The sequence below is a fragment of the Heliconius melpomene genome, chromosome 20 (assembly GCF_056956725.1).
Source record: "Heliconius melpomene rosina isolate 202511_hmr_F chromosome 20, ASM5695672v1, whole genome shotgun sequence".
Lineage (NCBI taxonomy): Eukaryota > Metazoa > Arthropoda > Insecta > Lepidoptera > Nymphalidae > Heliconius > Heliconius melpomene.
The window spans coordinates 2217445-2235876 of NC_140408.1; the positions used below are offsets into that span (position 1 = coordinate 2217445).

Sequence of the window (18432 nt, forward strand, 5' to 3'; positions counted from 1 at the left end):
GATCGCCTAGACTTAAAGGGTAAGAACTAAAGCGTTTATTAAGTCCCATAGTGTTCGTATAGCCATGAAACTGATTCAACACTGTGAGAAAACCTACTTGCCCGAATATTTATAAAATTAGAACGTAGCTGGATTTGAACTAGCGCCTCTCGGATGTGGAGATTTCCATTTCCACGAGTGGGAATCGAATCTAAACTCAGTCGCGTTTACAGCCGCACACCTGCGTTACTATATAACACTACGATTAGGTACCTCTACTCTACATATTAATTTTACAACTATATATTCATAATATTTCAATACAAATTCTTTACTTCATATTAAAAATTATTTTTTTTGTATTTCATCTAAAGTTGTTCTAAAAAATTTTTACTTAAAACAAAACATAAATCACGTAAATCTGAACACATTTAATAATGTTTTAAATAAAGCGTAGATAGGAACGGAAAGATGAATTGGTTTTTTCATCAAGATTGTGCCGGGATAAGGACCGCATTATTTAGGAGGGATCTAACAAAAATGGTGGAGATAAGCAGCCTTTGTTGCGACGTCAACGTGGGTCAAATGGAATCAAGACCGCCTCTAGACGGGTAACTTGACTTCGTAACGACGGTATTTACCTACTTGTCTATTATAGCTCTGTAATATAAATACTTAAAATAAAGCTAATGTTATTTTATTAAAATTGTAAAGAACATATATTTTTTAAAGACTCTGAACAAGATGATTGTGGATTCGATTCTAACTTATAGAACTTAATTGTAGTCATCTATATATATAAAAGGACTTGTCCTCACTGACTGAGGTAAGACGCACGCACAGCCGTAACCGCTGATGGTAGAAACGTGAAACTTGGACAGATGTTTACTTTTGTAATCTGGACATCCACTAAGAAGGGATTTTGAAAAACTTTAACCCCTTAAGGGGGGAAATAGGGGTTGAAAGTTTGTATGGAAAAAAATTTAAATCGGCACCGATTTTTATAAAATTTGAAATTTAGATTTTTAAAAATATTTAATTGAACATGTGTTTCATGATTTTCTAGAATTCTCCTCCTAAGGGTGCAAATAAGGGGTTGAAAGTTTATATGGAAAAATCTTTAAAACGCCACCGATTATTATAAAATTTTAAATTTAGACTCTCAAAAATATTTCATTGAACACATGTTTCGCGGTTTATTAAAACTCACCTCTAATTACGCAAGCGAAGCTGCGCGCGTCCGCTAGTTCTCTATATGTGGCAAGACAAAATTATTTCATTGGGTTACCGCCTTTACCTTCCATGTTACACGCGAGATACAGGGTAAATCTAAAAATATAGGTCATTTAAAAAATATAAAAAACATATTTTTGAACGATGCTACAGTATTTCAAATAACTATACAGAAATATCGATAGCAATTCATACCCACATGCTATGGGTCACAAACTTCTATTCAGGTTTGTATTAAAACAACATTTTCACATAACTTCTGATTTAGATGATTTTTATTTAGGGCTCAGTCATATTTACGACTGTTGCGGGTACACTGCTTGTAATTCTTTTTGTGTCTATATGGATATTTTTTTACATTCATATGTCTAAGGCATATACATAATAGAGTAAGTAAGAGAAGAACACAGCGTTGACTAGTGACTTTGGAAAACAGGGCCGTTTTCCAATTTCCGCAAAGTTCTGAGGACTTGAGATTGAGCATCAAAGACAATACCAAGCTGGGAAAATAAAAATAATGTTTACAAGTACCTCAAAGTAAATATCAAACCCACGGCGACGTTAAGCTTGAAACTTATTTTTTTCAGCTTTTCCCAGGATTGGCAGAGGGAACCTGGGGGCCTAGTATTAACAACACCGTTCCTCGTTAAGACACTCCATGGCGCACCATCTGCTGTATTATTGAGGCATTGCGTGTTGAGTGGCGGCACTCAACGGCACGTTTTTCCTCGTTACCAGAGCGAAAAAATGAAAATATTACCAACATGTATTTTTTTAGCTCGCTGTATCCTGCTCTCAGCACAGTAGGCGGAGGGAACATAGTGTTTAGACACTCCGGTCCCCCATTTTCTAATAGCAAGATGTGGACCCACTAACTAACCAATTTGAAACATTGTGCGTTATGTGGCGGAATTTAGCGCACACTTTGTCTCGTTACCGGAGAATTCTCTCTTCCGAGTTGGAATTGAACCCACAATCCCCGTAAATTTCTTCAGCCTATTCTACTATGAAGGAGAATGCGTGAAGTTACTTTTTTTTAAGTGCAGGTACCGGATATCCATTACATACGAATATTTTTAATGTAATAGCCACGTAAAAATGAAAAGGAAATAAAACATTCGTCATAATTATTAGCGAGGGTGCGAAAATAAAAAGAATCTGTTGATTCCATTAACTTGATGGAATTTTACGGTTTCAAAATATTTGGTTTTGTAATAATATTTCTTCATATTTTCGGCTTTATGGTTGGATATATGGATGATTTTTTGTATAAAATATTTATGATAATTTCTCGTTTTGTTCAGGCAAAGCCCGGCGTTGATTTACACCACACAACACGCAATGCCATTGAATTCAGGGGAAAGTGGAGAACGAAACTTGAAAGGAGTGTCTTAACATTGGGTTCCTTGGTGCTCTCTGCCTAAAACATTATATTTTAGTTGGATGTCGAAACCTAAGATGAAATTGTCAGTTTTGGCGGTTAGTTTCAGGATTATCCATGCTATATGGTAAACCTGTATAATCATAGTTTATTTTAATTATTTTTTTTATTTAAATTAAAATTTAAAATATTCTTTATTCAAATAGATTATTGTACAATTGTAAATCGTCGAATATGCACAAAAAAAAAAGAATATTTCTACCTCCGGCTTGGAAGTCAGTTCTGCTGGGAAGAGCCAGCAAGAAACTCGACAGTCATTATTAAATAACAATTATTGATTACGTCAGTTACGGTAGTAACATAAAATTCCCAAGTCCTGATAATAGACCTAGATCATAAATCCACTACAGCTTCAATCGTGAATTTTACTTTGATCAGAACAGAGAAGTGCAGTATTATGGCTTAAATCGATCGTTTGAAGGATTACCTCCAATAAGTCTAGCTAACCTGAATGATTGTTAACTTGTTAGTATAATTTGAACTGGTATAGAGGACTGATACTTGCTACAATAAACGAGGGGATATGGTTTAATTTATATATGAAAATAGGCATGGCATAACCTTCAAAAATTTGAAAATTATTGAAAACCTATAGAATTTTGACACATTTTGTAAAACATTTTTGACACGGAAGGGCCGTCCGTCGTGGCGCAGGGACATAAGGGTGTGAGTGTAACGCGACGGTTGTGGGTTCGATCTCCACTCGAGGAAATTAATTATTATTTATTAATATTTTCATTTCTTCGCTCTGGCACCAAGGCAAAAAGCCTGGCGGTGAGTTCCGTTACATAGTTCCGTTACAGAGAAAAGGAGCTCAAGTGTAGATTTCGAGACTCTCTTATTGAAAGGCTTTTAGTACTATAAAATTTGTAGAGCAAACATTAAGAATCTAGTGATGCGTTATTACCTTTTTCATCTATTTAAACAAAAAAGTTTTTTTCAGAAAAAATAATCAGAGAAAATATAATAAAATAAGTACAAGAACGATAAAGTATATCTTTAACTGGAACTCTCACATACGTGTCCTTCATTTAATATGTAATCATAATATAATTTATTGCACAACAATACCGGTGTGTTATTATTATGAGAAATATATTATACGCAACCGTAGGTTTAGGAATATTTATAGAACAAACTAAATATTATGTAGAGTATTTACTCTACGTAGAGCTCTACGTTCAGCAATAGACGAGCATAGGCTAAAAAAAGAATACCTAGGTTCAGATCAAAATACATACTTATTTTGCTTAAAAGATAATAATAATGTGTGTATTATTTAGTTTTTAAAATTTGTAATATCATTTATTATAAATATTATTATAATTTGAGGCCGTCGTGGCGCAGCGTGTCACTATAAACGTGATGGTTGTAGCTTCGATTCCTTCTTCAGTCTGTCCATGGTGCTGCAGGGCGTCCTGCACTAAGCGCGGTCTCCACTCTAGCACATATCGGCTCCATCGACCGTCGGTACGTCTGGAGACATGGTCGGCCCAGTTCCACTTCAGCCTGCTGATTCTTCGCTGATACAAAGGTGTACACACTATAAAACAAAATCATATGCAACCACAGTTTATTATCATCTCGTAGTAGTGGACGTAAGCGCGAATCACGTACCACTCAACGATAAACGCACCATTACCGAGATTAATAGCGAACGATACGAGTGTTTGTCGAAAATACTCAAAGTATGCAACGATTTTTAGCATTTTACATTTTCCGGAAGCTTCGGCATCGCGTTATGCTGATTGGCCTATATTATTCTCATATGTATATGTTTAGTTGTAGGCCGTCGTCGTTTTATGAAGTAGTGTTGTTTTTTGTTTTATTCTTTACAATTCTTCTATTCATTGTCTGTTAAATATTTTTTTCAGTTTCACGCTATATCCCGCATACAGCAGAGCAGGCAGAGGAATATAGTGTTAAGAGACTCCACTCTCCACTTTCACCGAATTCCGAAAGAATTGCGTCTCAAAAGCCTCGCTTTGCCTCGACACCAAGGCAAAGAAAGGAAAATATTAAACATTTCATGTCATGGAGAGGGAATAGATGCCACAACCTGTCGCGTTTAAAATCACACTTTGTGCCCCTGTGCCACGACTAGCCTGTTTCATCACAGCGGGAAAATAAAAATAATTTATAGCCCTGAATGGTAATATAACAAGTAACCATCCTGTTCACAGTCGGACCGGGTTGAGGCGTTCACTTTGGAGGGAAAGGAAAATATAGGTTGAAGGTTACTACGTGCTTATTAGAGGTCACAGGTCTAATTGGCTTATGCTTAAATGTATATAATAAATATTCAGTCGCGAATAAGTTTTGCATGGCGTTGAGATCTCGCCTCTAAACACGCAATGCCTCTACAATTCGGCAGATAGTGGGGAACAGAAGTGTCTTAATGGGAACGGGTATTAACACTAAGTTCCCTGTACCATCTGCCTACCCTGCTATGTGCGGGATACATCTAAAAAAAAGTTTTGCATTAAGGAAAAGCATTACGGTGTGCTATTTATTTTCGCACGTGTTTTTTGAAGGTGAGTACGTGTCTGTTTGAAGGTCGCTGGTCTGTAGCGGGATGTTTGTGGAAGCTTTGTTTTTGCAATCCGTAGGTATTTTTCACGATTTTCTTCCCAACTTATATAATTGAAGTTTATCTTTAAAGAACTCCGAGTTAATTTATGTTGGACTTATCTCTAACTTAAACAATATTTTTGAATGGGTAGTTACTGAAAGTTAGTTAGTTAGTTCATGTTTAAAAAAATAACTTTACCGGAAATTTGGAAAATAGGAGTAAAATGAAATATTTTTCATTAATCTTTCTTAATTATATATTTGTTTAAATAAAAAATAAAATGTTACTCATATAAGAAAAATAAAAATATTAACATTTTATTACCACCACGAGCAATTCAGCGTCTATGAGCCGCGTCTCAAGTCCACTAAGCTGATAAAATGGCAGACGCGATTTCCCGCTTCGTCGCGTCCGACGTGGACACTGGGTGACACTTGACGACGATAACAAGGGATTTTTATATTATGTTATTTTTTATAATCTTTGGATATTGTTATGAAAACAGTTAGAAGGAACTGTTTACTCTTCGTAGAGAAAGCGAGTTTTTAATTTAATAAAATCTTAGAAAAATGTTTTGAGTCCGTCATGGCGTAGGAGCACAAACGTGCGACTGTAACCGCGACAGTTGTGGGTTAGTTACCCATTTGGAGGATTGAAATATTTTCCTTCAAATGATAACTAGCAAAGCGTGGTAAGCCTGCGAATAGCAAGCGTGGGTTTAGGAATTGAGAGGGTTCGGTCCGTACCCACCCCAGATAGTCTTGTGTCCATCCCAGAAATTTTAATACACAATAAATTCACTATGAAAAACAAAAAAAAAACCTTTGCAGTAACAAATCCTTTCAAAGCTCCCATAGTGTCTGGGCCCTCTGGAAAATATCTCTCGATACGCCAATGATAGAATGGTAGACAAAGATAGCCTAGTATCAAGATATTCAATAACAACCCTAACAAATATATGTTTTGGATGGATTTGTTCCCCACTCGGTGTGACGTATCCACAACCACCACCTTCACATTTTGGGCCACGAAGGCCTCATTTATGAACTAATAATAATCTAGGTCTAAAAATTTTGATTTAGGATTACAAACTGTAGGGGAGAGCGGGGCCAAAAGTTCCGATTTTTTTTTAACCTCAAATATTGCTACGAATACTTGATTTTAGTATTTATACAATATAATCAAATTCAACTTACATATCTAGACTTGCAATTAAAACAGTAATTTGGGGTATTCTTTATAAGACTTTTTTATTATGATTTTTTTTATGACTGAAGTCGGAAAGTAACAACTTACCCCGACTTGGGGCAAGTTGTTAACAGACCGGGGTAAATTGTTACCATATTTTTAAAGCTATTATTTGCAAAATAAAAAACAATAAATAATCGAACAAAGCCTGTTTATTTAAGGAATAATCAACACTATCATAATAATCACCAGGCGCCAAAGCAAATCTTTTTTAACCGACTTCTGTAAGAAAAGGAGATTATCAATTCGACTGTTTCTTTTTTTTAGGTATGTTACTTCATAACTTTTGATTAGGTGAACCGATTTTGATGATTTTTTTTATTTGAAAGGTAGTGCTTCCCATGTGGGAACCAATTTTTTTTTGGTCATTTTTTGACAATGGTATCTATGAGAAAATCACATAAGTATTAAATTTGTATTGGTACATGTGCGACAAAATGACGAATAACTCAATATCACGCCAACCGATTCTAATGATTCTTTTCTTTTTTGAAAGGATACACTTCAAGGATAGTTTGATGAAAGTTTGGTTAGGTTCCGATTATAAAATCCGGTCAAAATTGAGAAAATTTGTTTTTATTTTGGTAAATATTAATTATACTGGAATAGTTACAAGGGAAAACTTTGTTAAAATTATTGTCAGAAGTAAGATTCCCCATCGTTGCATTTCTTTTCAACCTCAAAAAAGAAGTTTTAATTTTCAACCGACTTCAAAAAAGGGAGAGGTTCCCAATTAGCCCGAATATTTTTTATGTATTTTCTTGTTAATATACCAAAATGTTAGTTTCCACAAAAATAACACCTAATTGAGTCAAGTTTTACATATCACAACAGATGCCACTCGTTAACAACCACTACCACCACGACCAACACTCGTTTAAGAAGTATCCTTTTAAGGTTACTTATCACTCAAAATCGTAAAAAGAATTAATTTTGAACAAAAAAAACCGAACCGAAAAACAACGGAACTAAAAAGTAAAAGATAATTTTTCATAAAATAAAACTTATTTTGATTTTGTTAAACCAAAATAATAAACAAAAATTTTATACCTTTAGGTTTTCGCACTTAATATGTATGTAATTCTTTGGTAACAGTTTTTATCTTATTCCTGCAATCTTTGAAAACTACATCCTCTGCTTTTTGCATCAACTCATATGACACATAACCTCGAGTTGATTTCCGAGCATAAGTCCGCATGTTACTAAATTACAATATTTTTTAGTATGAAAAATTACAATATTTACATCCCATTATTGGTACAAATGAATTGGCGAAAGTTTTTCGTCACAACATGCCCCAAAAAAAGGGAACATCTAGCCCCAAAAACACGTGTTGAAAAAAAATTAAATATAAATATGATATAGAAAACATAAATAATTTACAAATAGTGTTCCAAAATAGTAGGTAATATAATGTAAAAAAAACACTAACATACTCGAGGCTAATCGTTAAAATTTGTGAGATAGACCAAAAATATGAAATGCAAAAATATTTACAATCGTGCACCAACGACACCCGTGTGCTATTCCATTGGTTTCGGGTGCCACTGGATTGTTCAATATGCTGGCCATGGGTGCGCTATCACATTGCATTTCACTATATGTTTACTAAATATTCCTATCACTTTTCTCCGCGAAATTATTTCCATCGGAACAACTTACCTCGGTAACTTTTAGCCCCGCTCTCCCCTACCGGACGGGCGGAACTCAAGCGAATGAGCCGCTGACGCCCTGCACACTATAGGTTCGGGTCGTGGGGACACGGAGTATGCTGAGACCCCAAGACGTTCTTGTCAGACGTTCTGATAAGAACGTTGAAACAGGTTGGAGCAGGATATTGAAACACGATCTTGAATGCGGTATAACGGTCGGTGACTGTCGGCTTCTTTAACTGTTTCTTGTTTCCGATGTTCCTTGTTTCCTTGACTTGTTGCTGTGCTCGCTGTTGGTTGCCGACTGACGCTGTGCCGTTTTTTTTTTTTTTTCGGACTTGACTTTAATGCTGTTAGCCTTACTGGCCTTTACAGCGACACCGGGTGGGTAGGGAAGAGGGTACTCTGTCCCTGAAAATATGCAGGCACTGTGTGGCTGCCTGTGGGGAGTGCCGACGACGCAAGGGCGCCCCCTGCGGGGCTCGAACCTCGGCTTGCGGTCGTCGAGCGGGCTGGGAGTTTCCCTATTCTAAGCAAAGCCGGCCGCGACACAGAAGCCGCGACCGGGGGATAAAATTAGACTAATCTAAGGGAGCTAACGGTCCCTAACCGCTGGACCCGACGGCGCCGAGGCGCCGCCGGGCCGTGAGATAAGCTAGACTACGTCGTCGATTCCGGCGACGACGGTGTGTGTGTCGTGCGTGTGTAGTGTGTTTCCTACCTACGTACGGGCCGTTTGCTACGGTAATGGCGTCATCGGGGTCTAAGAGGACGCTACGCGGGCGTCTACGAATCGCGTGAGGCGTGTAATTACACGCCTCAGCGACGAGGGGGTTCGCGTGCGAGCCTGCGCGCTCAAAGTAGCGCTTCGCTAAGCGTTTGCAGTGCTCGTGAATCGATTCCAGTTCAAAATCTCTATGTAGGTCGACATTACGCACGTACCAGGGGGAACCTGATGCGATGCGCAGGAATTTATTTTGCACTTTTTGCAAGGGAGCAAGCTTGGTGTGCGCGAACGCAACGCAAGCGTAAGTAAGGACAGGTCTAATACAAGCTTTGTATAGTGTCAGCTTATTTCTAAGTGACATTTTACTATTCTTGTTTATGAGATAATATAATCTATTGAGAATGTACTTTGCTTTATTGCAGACTTTTGTAATGTGGGGTTTGAAAGTTAATCTAGAGTCTAGAGTGACACCTAGATATTTGACCTGTTTTTCCCAGGGAATGGGTTTGTCTAAGAGATGGATGGTAGAGACTCTTATATTTTTATTGAGAGGGAAGAGTATTGCTTTACTCTTCTCGGGATTGACTTCGATTCTCCATTGGCGGAACCACTCACCGAGTGCGCGGGCCGCTTTCTGGAGTCGATTTTTTAATAGGATAGTACAACGCGAGGTTGTGAAGAGGGCTGTATCGTCGGCGTACATAGCCAGGTGAACACCCGGAGTGAGCGGGATATCACTGGAGTACAACGAGTACAGGATAGGACTTAGCGTAGAGCCTTGTGGCACGCCTGCGCGGAGGAGGCGGGGGGAAGAGAGAGTGCCTTCGACTTTATAGCGAAAGTATCTATTCGAGAGAAAGTCCCGCAGGATGTGTACGAGACAGTCTGGCAAGCCGTAAGCGGCGCGCAGCTTGTAAATCAAGCCGTTATGCCAGACTTTATCGAAAGCTTTCGCTATATCGAGAAAAATAGCAGCTGTATTGCTGTGAGAAGGATCCCTAAGGTTGTGTCGAGCTATATGCTCTACAACACGGTGGACTTGATGTATGGCGGAATGTTTCTTTCTGAAACCGAATTGCTCATTGCAGAGCAGAGAGTCGGCCTCTACCACCTCTGAGAGTCTAACGAGAATGATTCTCTCGTAAATTTTACCTAAACAGCTGAGAAGGCTGATAGGTCGATAACTGGACGGGATATTCCGCGGCTTATTAGGCTTGGGAATGCCTATGACTATGGCCTCCTTCCATTCGTCGGGGAATGAGCACGACTTAAGAAGGGAATTGAAAATAATGACCAATAGAGATATGAACTGAGCTGGTAGGGACTTGAACATTCTATTAGACAATTTATCGGGCCCCGGGGCCTTCCTATCTTTGAGGTTTTTGATGATGACTTTGACCTCGTCTTCAGAGGTCGGGCGGAGCGGTTCCGCTTGCGGGGGCGTCAGCGCCCATTCTGCGACCGCGGAATCCACACGCGCAATGTGGCTCGGATCGCAGGGCTGACTACTCGGGGTACATTGAGCCTCTAAACTGTCAGCGAGACATTCCGCTTTATCGGTGTCATCGGCGGCAATTGAAAAATCTGACCTAACTAGAGGAGGCATAGTCGAGAGACAATCGACTCTAAAAGCTCGCGACAGCGCCCAGAATGCCTGGTGCGATGGAGCGAGCCCCTCGAGCTTCTTATCCCACGACTCACCGCGCAGAAGTTCGAATTCGAATCGAACTCTCCTCTTTAATCTGTAAAATTCCCTACGATTGTTGTCAGTCGGGTAGGTATCGTGTCGTCGCATAGCTACGTTCCTGCGTCTAATCAATCGCCTGAGCTTTTCCGAGATATCAAACCTGCCGTCGGGCAGGTTTGTTACCTCTTTCGAACAACTCTGGATTGTATTTAAAATATAATCGGTGAATTTATTCGCCGCGTCTATCGCTAGCGCCGCGGAGTCGGCGATGCCAGGTATTAATTCCTTAAGAGGGGATTCATTTGAACGGAGGAGCTTTGCAAATCTCCTCCAGTCGACCACTGTTTTGGTGGGAGGGCCTGAGGGGCGCTCGTCACCTAACTTGAGAATGACAGGACGATGGTCCGAATCTAGGTCGAGAATGGTATCTATTGAACGTTGCGACAATGCAACGTTCGAAAGTATGGCAATATCGAGTACATCGCCTGTGCCGAGGACACTAAAGCGAGTGGGAGAAGGCGGGCCTATAACACAAGCGTTATATTTCTCTGTGAAGGCTAGAAGCCTCTTGCCGCTGACATTAGTCACCGACGAATTCCAAAGTCTATGTTTGCAATTGAAATCCCCGATCAGAAGGACCGAGTCTCCCATACTAAGTAGCGCCAAAATGTCGCTTTCTAATAATTGCCTAGACGGCGAACGATAAACTGAAGCTATAATTAAAGGCTGATGGCCTGTGAGGAATACCTGACACACCGACGCCTCGGCTGCTTCGAGAGACGGAGGGTCGAGTGGTATACAGTGTAAATTCTTCTTGTAATAAATCATAGTGCCTCCACCGTGGGTGGCTCTATCATTTCTTACAATCTTGTAGTTCGCAATGCCAGGACTACGAACAGCAGGTTTAAGAAAAGTCTCCTGTATACATAAGATATCTAATTGATGGGCGTGCGCGAAGGCGCTCACAGCCTCTTTTTGGCGTTTGACACCGTTTGCGTTAAAGGTCGCTATTGACAGGGCTCTAGGTTTAATTCGCGCGAGTTGCGAGTCAGCGGGCCGTGGGGTAAATCTATTTATGACCGCCATTGGAAAATTTAAACCGCGACGAAGCCTTGAATGGCTTCGATGAGATCTATATGATCTATAATAACTTGAGCGCGATCGTCGGAACCGTTCGTGTTCCTAAGTTTCGCCGCGAGGACTTTGATTTCTTTGAAATCAAAACATCTAGCGAATCTTAGCACAAGTGCTAAGTCGCTAGCGTTAGAAGAGGGGGCGGGCGCGGCGCGGGAATGCGCGGGTGCGGGCGCGGGCGCGGCGCGGGAAGGCGCCGGGCGCAAGGGCGCGGTCGCGGTCGCGCCGGAAGGCGCGAGCGCGGGGCGGGGAGCCGCTACCTGAGGGGTAGGCGGCTGTACAGGTGCCGCGGCGAGGGCGACGACCGGTGTAGGTGCGGGTTTAAACCACGCATTCTCTTTAGGGAGAGGGGCGGGCTCGTACTGAGTAGGAGCCGGCTCCTTTTTATTGGAGGTGCGCTTTTTGCCTCCGCGCCTAGTGCGTCTGCGCGGCGCGCGGGAACATCCGCGATAGTTCGCGGGATGGCCCTGCGTCTCGCATAGCACGCAGCTTGGGGGCACAGCGGGATCGGGGACTTTGCGGGGACAATCCGCAGTCGCGTGATCGTCTAGGCACTTAACGCACCTAGGCCGCGCGAAACAATTGCGGGCAGAGTGCCCGTATAATTGGCAGCGATGACACTGCCCTATGAGACCCCTCGTATGTGGGGGTTCGACTCTGATGCCGGTGAGAGAACACACCGACCTCAGGTTGAAAATTTCCTTTCCCTCCTTAGTGAGGTCCAGGATAACAAGAACAATGTCGAATTTCGCTTTAGTGCGAGAATTGTATAGGCGGTGCGCCTGGCGCACGGGGTAGCCTTTGCTACGAAGATCTTCTAACACGAGATCGACTTCGATCTCTTTGGGAATGCCCTTGAGAACGACGCGCAATTGGCGCTCGTCCTCCAGGGCGTAAGAGTGGTACCCTATCTGGTACTCACGAAGGAAAGAGGTGAGTTGTCGGTGTTCCGACGAAGACCTGACCTGGATTTTAATACCTACCTGCGTTAAGCGCGCGGTAGTGTATTGAATATTATGGCTATTAAGCCACTGGGATACTTTTCCCCATTTGTGCTTCTCTTGCACATAAATGGGTGGCGGCGGTTTAATACGGGGGGCGCGGGGCGCGCGGGGGGAGTCGTCCTCTTCCCGCTCAACCACAGAGGCGGGGGCAGGGGAGGGGAAAACCGTTAAGTCGTTCGCGCGGGAACGGGGGCCGTCGGGCTTGTTCGCCTTTTTGGGCGGGGGGGGGGGCCTTAGGGGCCCTGGCCTTGCGCTTGGCCGAGCGGGATCCGACGGTCTCGAAACCGTCATCATTTTCCGTATCAGAGGAAGGGCAATTGCCCACCTCCATCTCTATACCAGACTGGATCGGTGAGGGATCGCGGGAGTGCTCCCTCGGCGGGGCGACTCCGAGGTCGCAAAGCCCACCGGAGAGCATCTGCTCATCATCGGCACTCGGGCCGGCAGCTGAAGGCTGCATATCGGCATCCGGGCCGACTTCAGGCGCGCTAGGCGAACTAGGCGCATCATGGCGCGTTTGCGCGAATTTGACGACGGCGTTGTACGTTTCGCCGTGAAATGTCTCTAGGTACCTCAGCAGCTCGGAGCGACTGAGGCCGGCCATACTTTGTCTCTCCCCTCACCTTGCGGCGAGGGACGGGGTGTGTATTTTAAAACTACACTATATTTGGCAAGCAAAATCTACCGTCGGTGAACGGTAGGTGAGTACCTATCTAATAGCAACTGTGTATCCACTTACTGAACAACAATCCGGACGCTGGAAACAAGCGATGCGGGACTCGGCAACCACAGGGCAACGCAGCGCAGCAGGACGCCACGCAGCTCAGCAGTCGCAGGAATCCGCAGCACAACACTAGTATAAATACAGTAGCACTTCGACAAGGGATCGAAATAAATATAATAGCCCAATTGTGCGACCTCACCGAAGCAAGGCCGAATCGGATCTGTCCACGCTGTGCCGCCCGGCGCGCGCCTTTTATACCCGAGGCGGTCGGAGCGGATAACGGTAAAAAGAGCCGAGAGTCACCGAGCCGTTTTGACTTTATTTATCGAAAATTTTCACTATGATTTCGGTACATTTACATTTATATCTTTATAACTAAAACTCGGATGTTCTTACAATTTATACATATAGAAAGTATACAAAAATGTCTATTAAACGATATATAATACATTATACTATTAAATTATTAACTATTAGGAAACAACGAAAAACACGAAAAGTATGACGAAATTCACACAAGTAATCACGATAAAACATCTCTCATTAATTATTCACAAACATACGGTATATATAAATGTGTTATTAAGCTACAGAAAACTATGATAAACAATAATCAATAATAAATTTTACTATACGGAAGTTACTATTATATAAAAAAGCGATTATCGCGGCAAATCATAGTACAACTATACAAATACGATATAAAGTCGAAAATTATTATCTAAAACAGAACCCAAATCTATTTATAATCATTATTCAATGTAATTACTTATTTATTTAGGAAAAAACATTATTAATTTCGAAAAAACCCTAATAATAACATTCAAACTATAAGAGTGGTATGACGTCACTTTTTCCGAACGAAACAGTCTCAAACATGTCGTGACGAGTCCACGGCCGATGATGCGCTTTCGCGTCGTTGCGTTGTCGCGAACATTTCTCCCGCCGTGCAGAATCAGGTCTCGATGTGATGCTGCATCTTTCCCACGGTGAGCGACGACGTCTTCTTACTTTGGAAGCGGAACGAGTTTTTTGGTTGGCCTTTTCAATAGACCACCCTTAGTGCGTACTTCAACTATTCGCACTTGTCCATCTGCACCTGGATACACTTTTTCTATGCGTCCTCTTGGCCACGTATTTCTTGGAAGTTGTGAGTCGGCTATAAGTACTGGATCACCTATTTCATAAGTAGGGCCTCGACCATGAGGCTCCCGCCGGTGTTGAAGTTCAGGGAGATATTCGCGAACCCAGCGTCTCCAAAACATGTCCGCTAATATCTGTGAGCGTCTCCACTGCTTTTTGCTATCAATGTCGTCCTCACTAAATGTGCCAGGTAGAGGTAGACGAGCTGAACCCCCAAGTAAAAAGTGATTGGGTGTTATAGATTCGTCGTCGTCATTGTTTACAGAAACATGTGTGAGGGGACGACTATTCACAGTATATTCTACTTCGCAGAGTAATGTAGCCAAAATTTCTTCTCGGGGATATCTCTCACGAAGAATCGTATGTAGAGCTGTTTTCACGCAGCGAACAAGACGTTCCCACGCGCCTCCCATGAATGGTGCAGATGGTGTTATGAAACGCCATGCGATGCCTCGACGACTGGCTTCTTCTTTGAATGCTTCTCGAAGTTCTTTGTCTGCTCCATGCATGTTTGTACCATTATCTGAGTAAATTTCGGAAGGACATCCTCGACGTGCAGCGAATCTTCGCAATGCAAGTATGGCAGAGTCTGCGCTTAAGCTGGCGGCAATTTCCAGGTGAACTGCTCTTGTGGTAAGACACGTGAAGAGTGCGACGTAACGTTTCACGTGTTGTCTGCCGACGACTACTGTGAGAGGGCCAAAATAATCTAAGCCGGTGTATGTAAATGGTCTTCGATGATGGGCAAGACGGGATTTGGGATGATCACCCGTAGAAGGCTGTGGCGGTTGTGCCTTGCGAATACGACACTTCAGGCACTGATGAACTATCCTTTTCACGGTGGGACGAAGACGAATTACCCAAAAATGTTGACGTACTTCATTTACTATTATTTCAGTGCTGCTGTGGTGAAGACAACGGTGGGTCCAATCAATATATAGCTGTGTGATGTAGTTATCTCCATCTAAGACTTGTGGTTTCTTTGTTTCGTCTTTTATTCCCTTGGCGGCGGCTATACGGCTGCGAAGAACGACAATGTCATCTCGGAGTTCTACGGGTAATGAATGAAGGCGACTTTGTTTGGCAATAGTCCGGTTGTATCTTAAGTCTGCGATATCTTCATTGAATGATTCCTCTTGAGAGGTTCGGATGAGAAGATTTTCTGCTTTTGTGATGTACTTCGAATCTAATATCAGAAAATTGTTGGAATCCATAGATTTCTTGCTATGTAGAGTAGTAGATTTCTTTGCCAATGTTTCTCTTCGTTTGTTCCACGTAGGATCAGATTCCATATTTCTACGTGTTCGCTTATAAAAGATCTTCTCTTTTTTATTTCTGCAGATATCTAAAAATTGCAAGACTCTAGCTGTGGCACGAAGTAGTCGCTCCCATTTTGAGAAGCGTTGTGGATCAGGAATTGCTTCACGTAATTTTGTCTTCGGCTGGAGTTCTTTAACGGTAAAAGTATGTTCTTCACCAGTATTATTTGACACGACCGGTTTTTTGATAGGCCAGGCACTCGGATTTTCTTTCAATTGTTCATCCATTCTATCTTCATAAACAGTAACTCGATTGACGAAGTGGATTTTCTGACCCAATGTTTTATTGTGCGTACCATGGAGCACCCATCCGAGCGACGTGAGTGAAGCGATCGGTTGGTTTTTCGGTCCTATACGGACATCTTCGGCGAGTAATAAATTCCAGTTATCTTGGCCGATTAGAATTTTAGGCGTGGCTGAGTCGTAGGCGAGTTTGTTCTTCAAATCTATCAAATGGTCGCAGGCAGCTAAATCTTCTTTACGAATCGTTTGTGGGGAAAGATTAAGACACGGAACGGTGCGAGCTGTAAAGCTAATCTTCTTTTTCTGTGAATTAGCAAGTGTCACAGTAACACGCCTTGATCCCGGCGTTTCAATAACTATATCCCCGATTGCTTCCATCTTTAGAGGATCCAGCCGTCCCTCAGCACCGACTTCGTTTGCCAAAGCTTCATCTATGAGAGATACAGTTGATCCGTCGTCTAATAGAGCGTATGCAGAGGTTTCTCCCGCCGGTCCATGAACTCTGACTGGTATGATTTTAAGGTAAGCATGCGCCTTTGATGGTATCCATGCGTTGGCCACGGTTTCTTTTTCTTCTTGTTGATTTCGATTTTCTGATTTCTCCTTTTTATCATAGTGTAGTAATCGATGATGAGTACCGATGCATCCCTTAGTATTGCACTTCTGTGGTTTACAAGAATGTCCCGATTGCCTGAACCGCAGGCATCTGAAGCATAGTCGGTGTTCTTTGGCGAGTTCCCATCTTTTATCTGAGTTGGCATCTTGAAATTTCTTGCAGCTAATACTGTGATGACCTTCTTTGTTACAAATTTTGCACGTACTTTTCACCATTCCATGAAATCTATTAGTTTTCCTTTCTTCGGTAGTATTGTGCGTTCTATGTATCACACGACGAGTAGGCTCTGAGTGCGGGATCTCTGTTGAATAAGGTGTGCGACATGCTGCTTGTTTGGTGAGAAACTCGCTGAAGTGCGTCAGGTCTGGTCTGAATATAGATGCTTGTTCCTCGTACCACCTGGTACATAACGACGATGGTAGCTTTTCACGAAGGGCCCTCGTTATATCTGGCGCGGTGATAAAGTTGTGTAATTCGAGGGCGCGAAACAGATTGACACTGCTTCTTACCTTACTGGCGAATGCATGTATCTTTTTTGGATTGTCAGCACAACGAGGTAGAGATCGAAGCTTGTCATATTCACTATATGCGATTGCATCTGGACGACCGAAATTCATTTCAAGCTCTTCTATGATGGCATCCGGTTTTGAATGAGCTATGAGTTGTGTGTCGACGACTTCCAATGCTTTTCCAGTTAGGCTTCTTCGAATTCTGGCTGTATTTTCGACTTCATTGAAGTATCTCTTAGTGTTTTCATATATGGCTCTGTATGATAGCCATTCATTTAACATTCCACTATATGTAGGAAGATTCATGATGACTTTGGACGCGACGGGATAATTGTATGACAATGATGGAGGTAACATTGTAGGTTTCGGTACCTCTGTTTTCATACACAACGATGTAGGAGCGGTTTCGGCTTTTTCACATCTTTTCTTCAAATTATCTATTTCTTTTTTTAGCTCCTCTATTTCCTTCGTTGAATCTCTCTGTATTGCTTGTTGATTTTCGGAATTGTTAACGATATTCGGAAGTTGAGGCATTATATATGATGGTATCGGTAGTGGTTGCCTCGGTACGTCTGCACATGGTGTTAGTGATTTTTGTACGATTTGTGCATTATCTTCAATCCAGGAGCTAACGTAGTCGGTTTTCGATATATTATCTTCCTGGGATTCTGAACTATCTGATTCAGCATCTTCCAGAGCTAATTGTGCGAGTTCAAGCTGGATGCGAAGTATTTCTTCACGAGCATTTCTTGCTTTACGTCTGGATTTCGTAGACTTCTTTGAGTTTGCACGTTTCGAAGTTGTTAACTTTATTTGTGTGCTTTCAAGTTGTTCCTCTTTGTTAATTGAAATAATTCTCGAGTCTTCCTTTTCGTCACTTGGTACTATTAAATTCTTTTCTATTACGGAATCCTCTTGTGTGTTTGTAGGCGGGTGTGTCACCTCTGTGTGACTAGATGAAGGTTCAGCTTCATATCTCAATCCCTCGGATCGACCTCTTGATCTTGTGATAGGCATCTTAGCAATTGACCGACGATAATTAATAAAAACTCACCAAGATGCACGAAGATTCTCGGAGACGAACGACGACACTCGAAGGCGGACGCACAAACACTCACGACGACTCACGATAACGCTCGAAGACGGACGCACAAAACACTCACGACGACTCACGATAACGCTCGAAGGCGGATGCACGAAG

At 42.0% G+C, this 18432-nt stretch overlaps 1 protein-coding gene across 1 annotated transcript; it reads right to left on the reverse strand.

Moving 5' to 3' along the window:
- Positions 1-14226: 14226 nt before the first annotated feature.
- LOC146527501 (uncharacterized) lies at positions 14227-15965 on the reverse strand. Its single transcript, XM_085205332.1, has one exon. It carries the CDS (start codon positions 15834-15836, stop codon positions 14409-14411), a length of 1428 nt encoding a protein of 475 aa, XP_085061458.1. The 5' UTR covers positions 15837-15965; the 3' UTR covers positions 14227-14408.
- Between the last annotated feature and the right edge of the window lie 2467 nt (positions 15966-18432).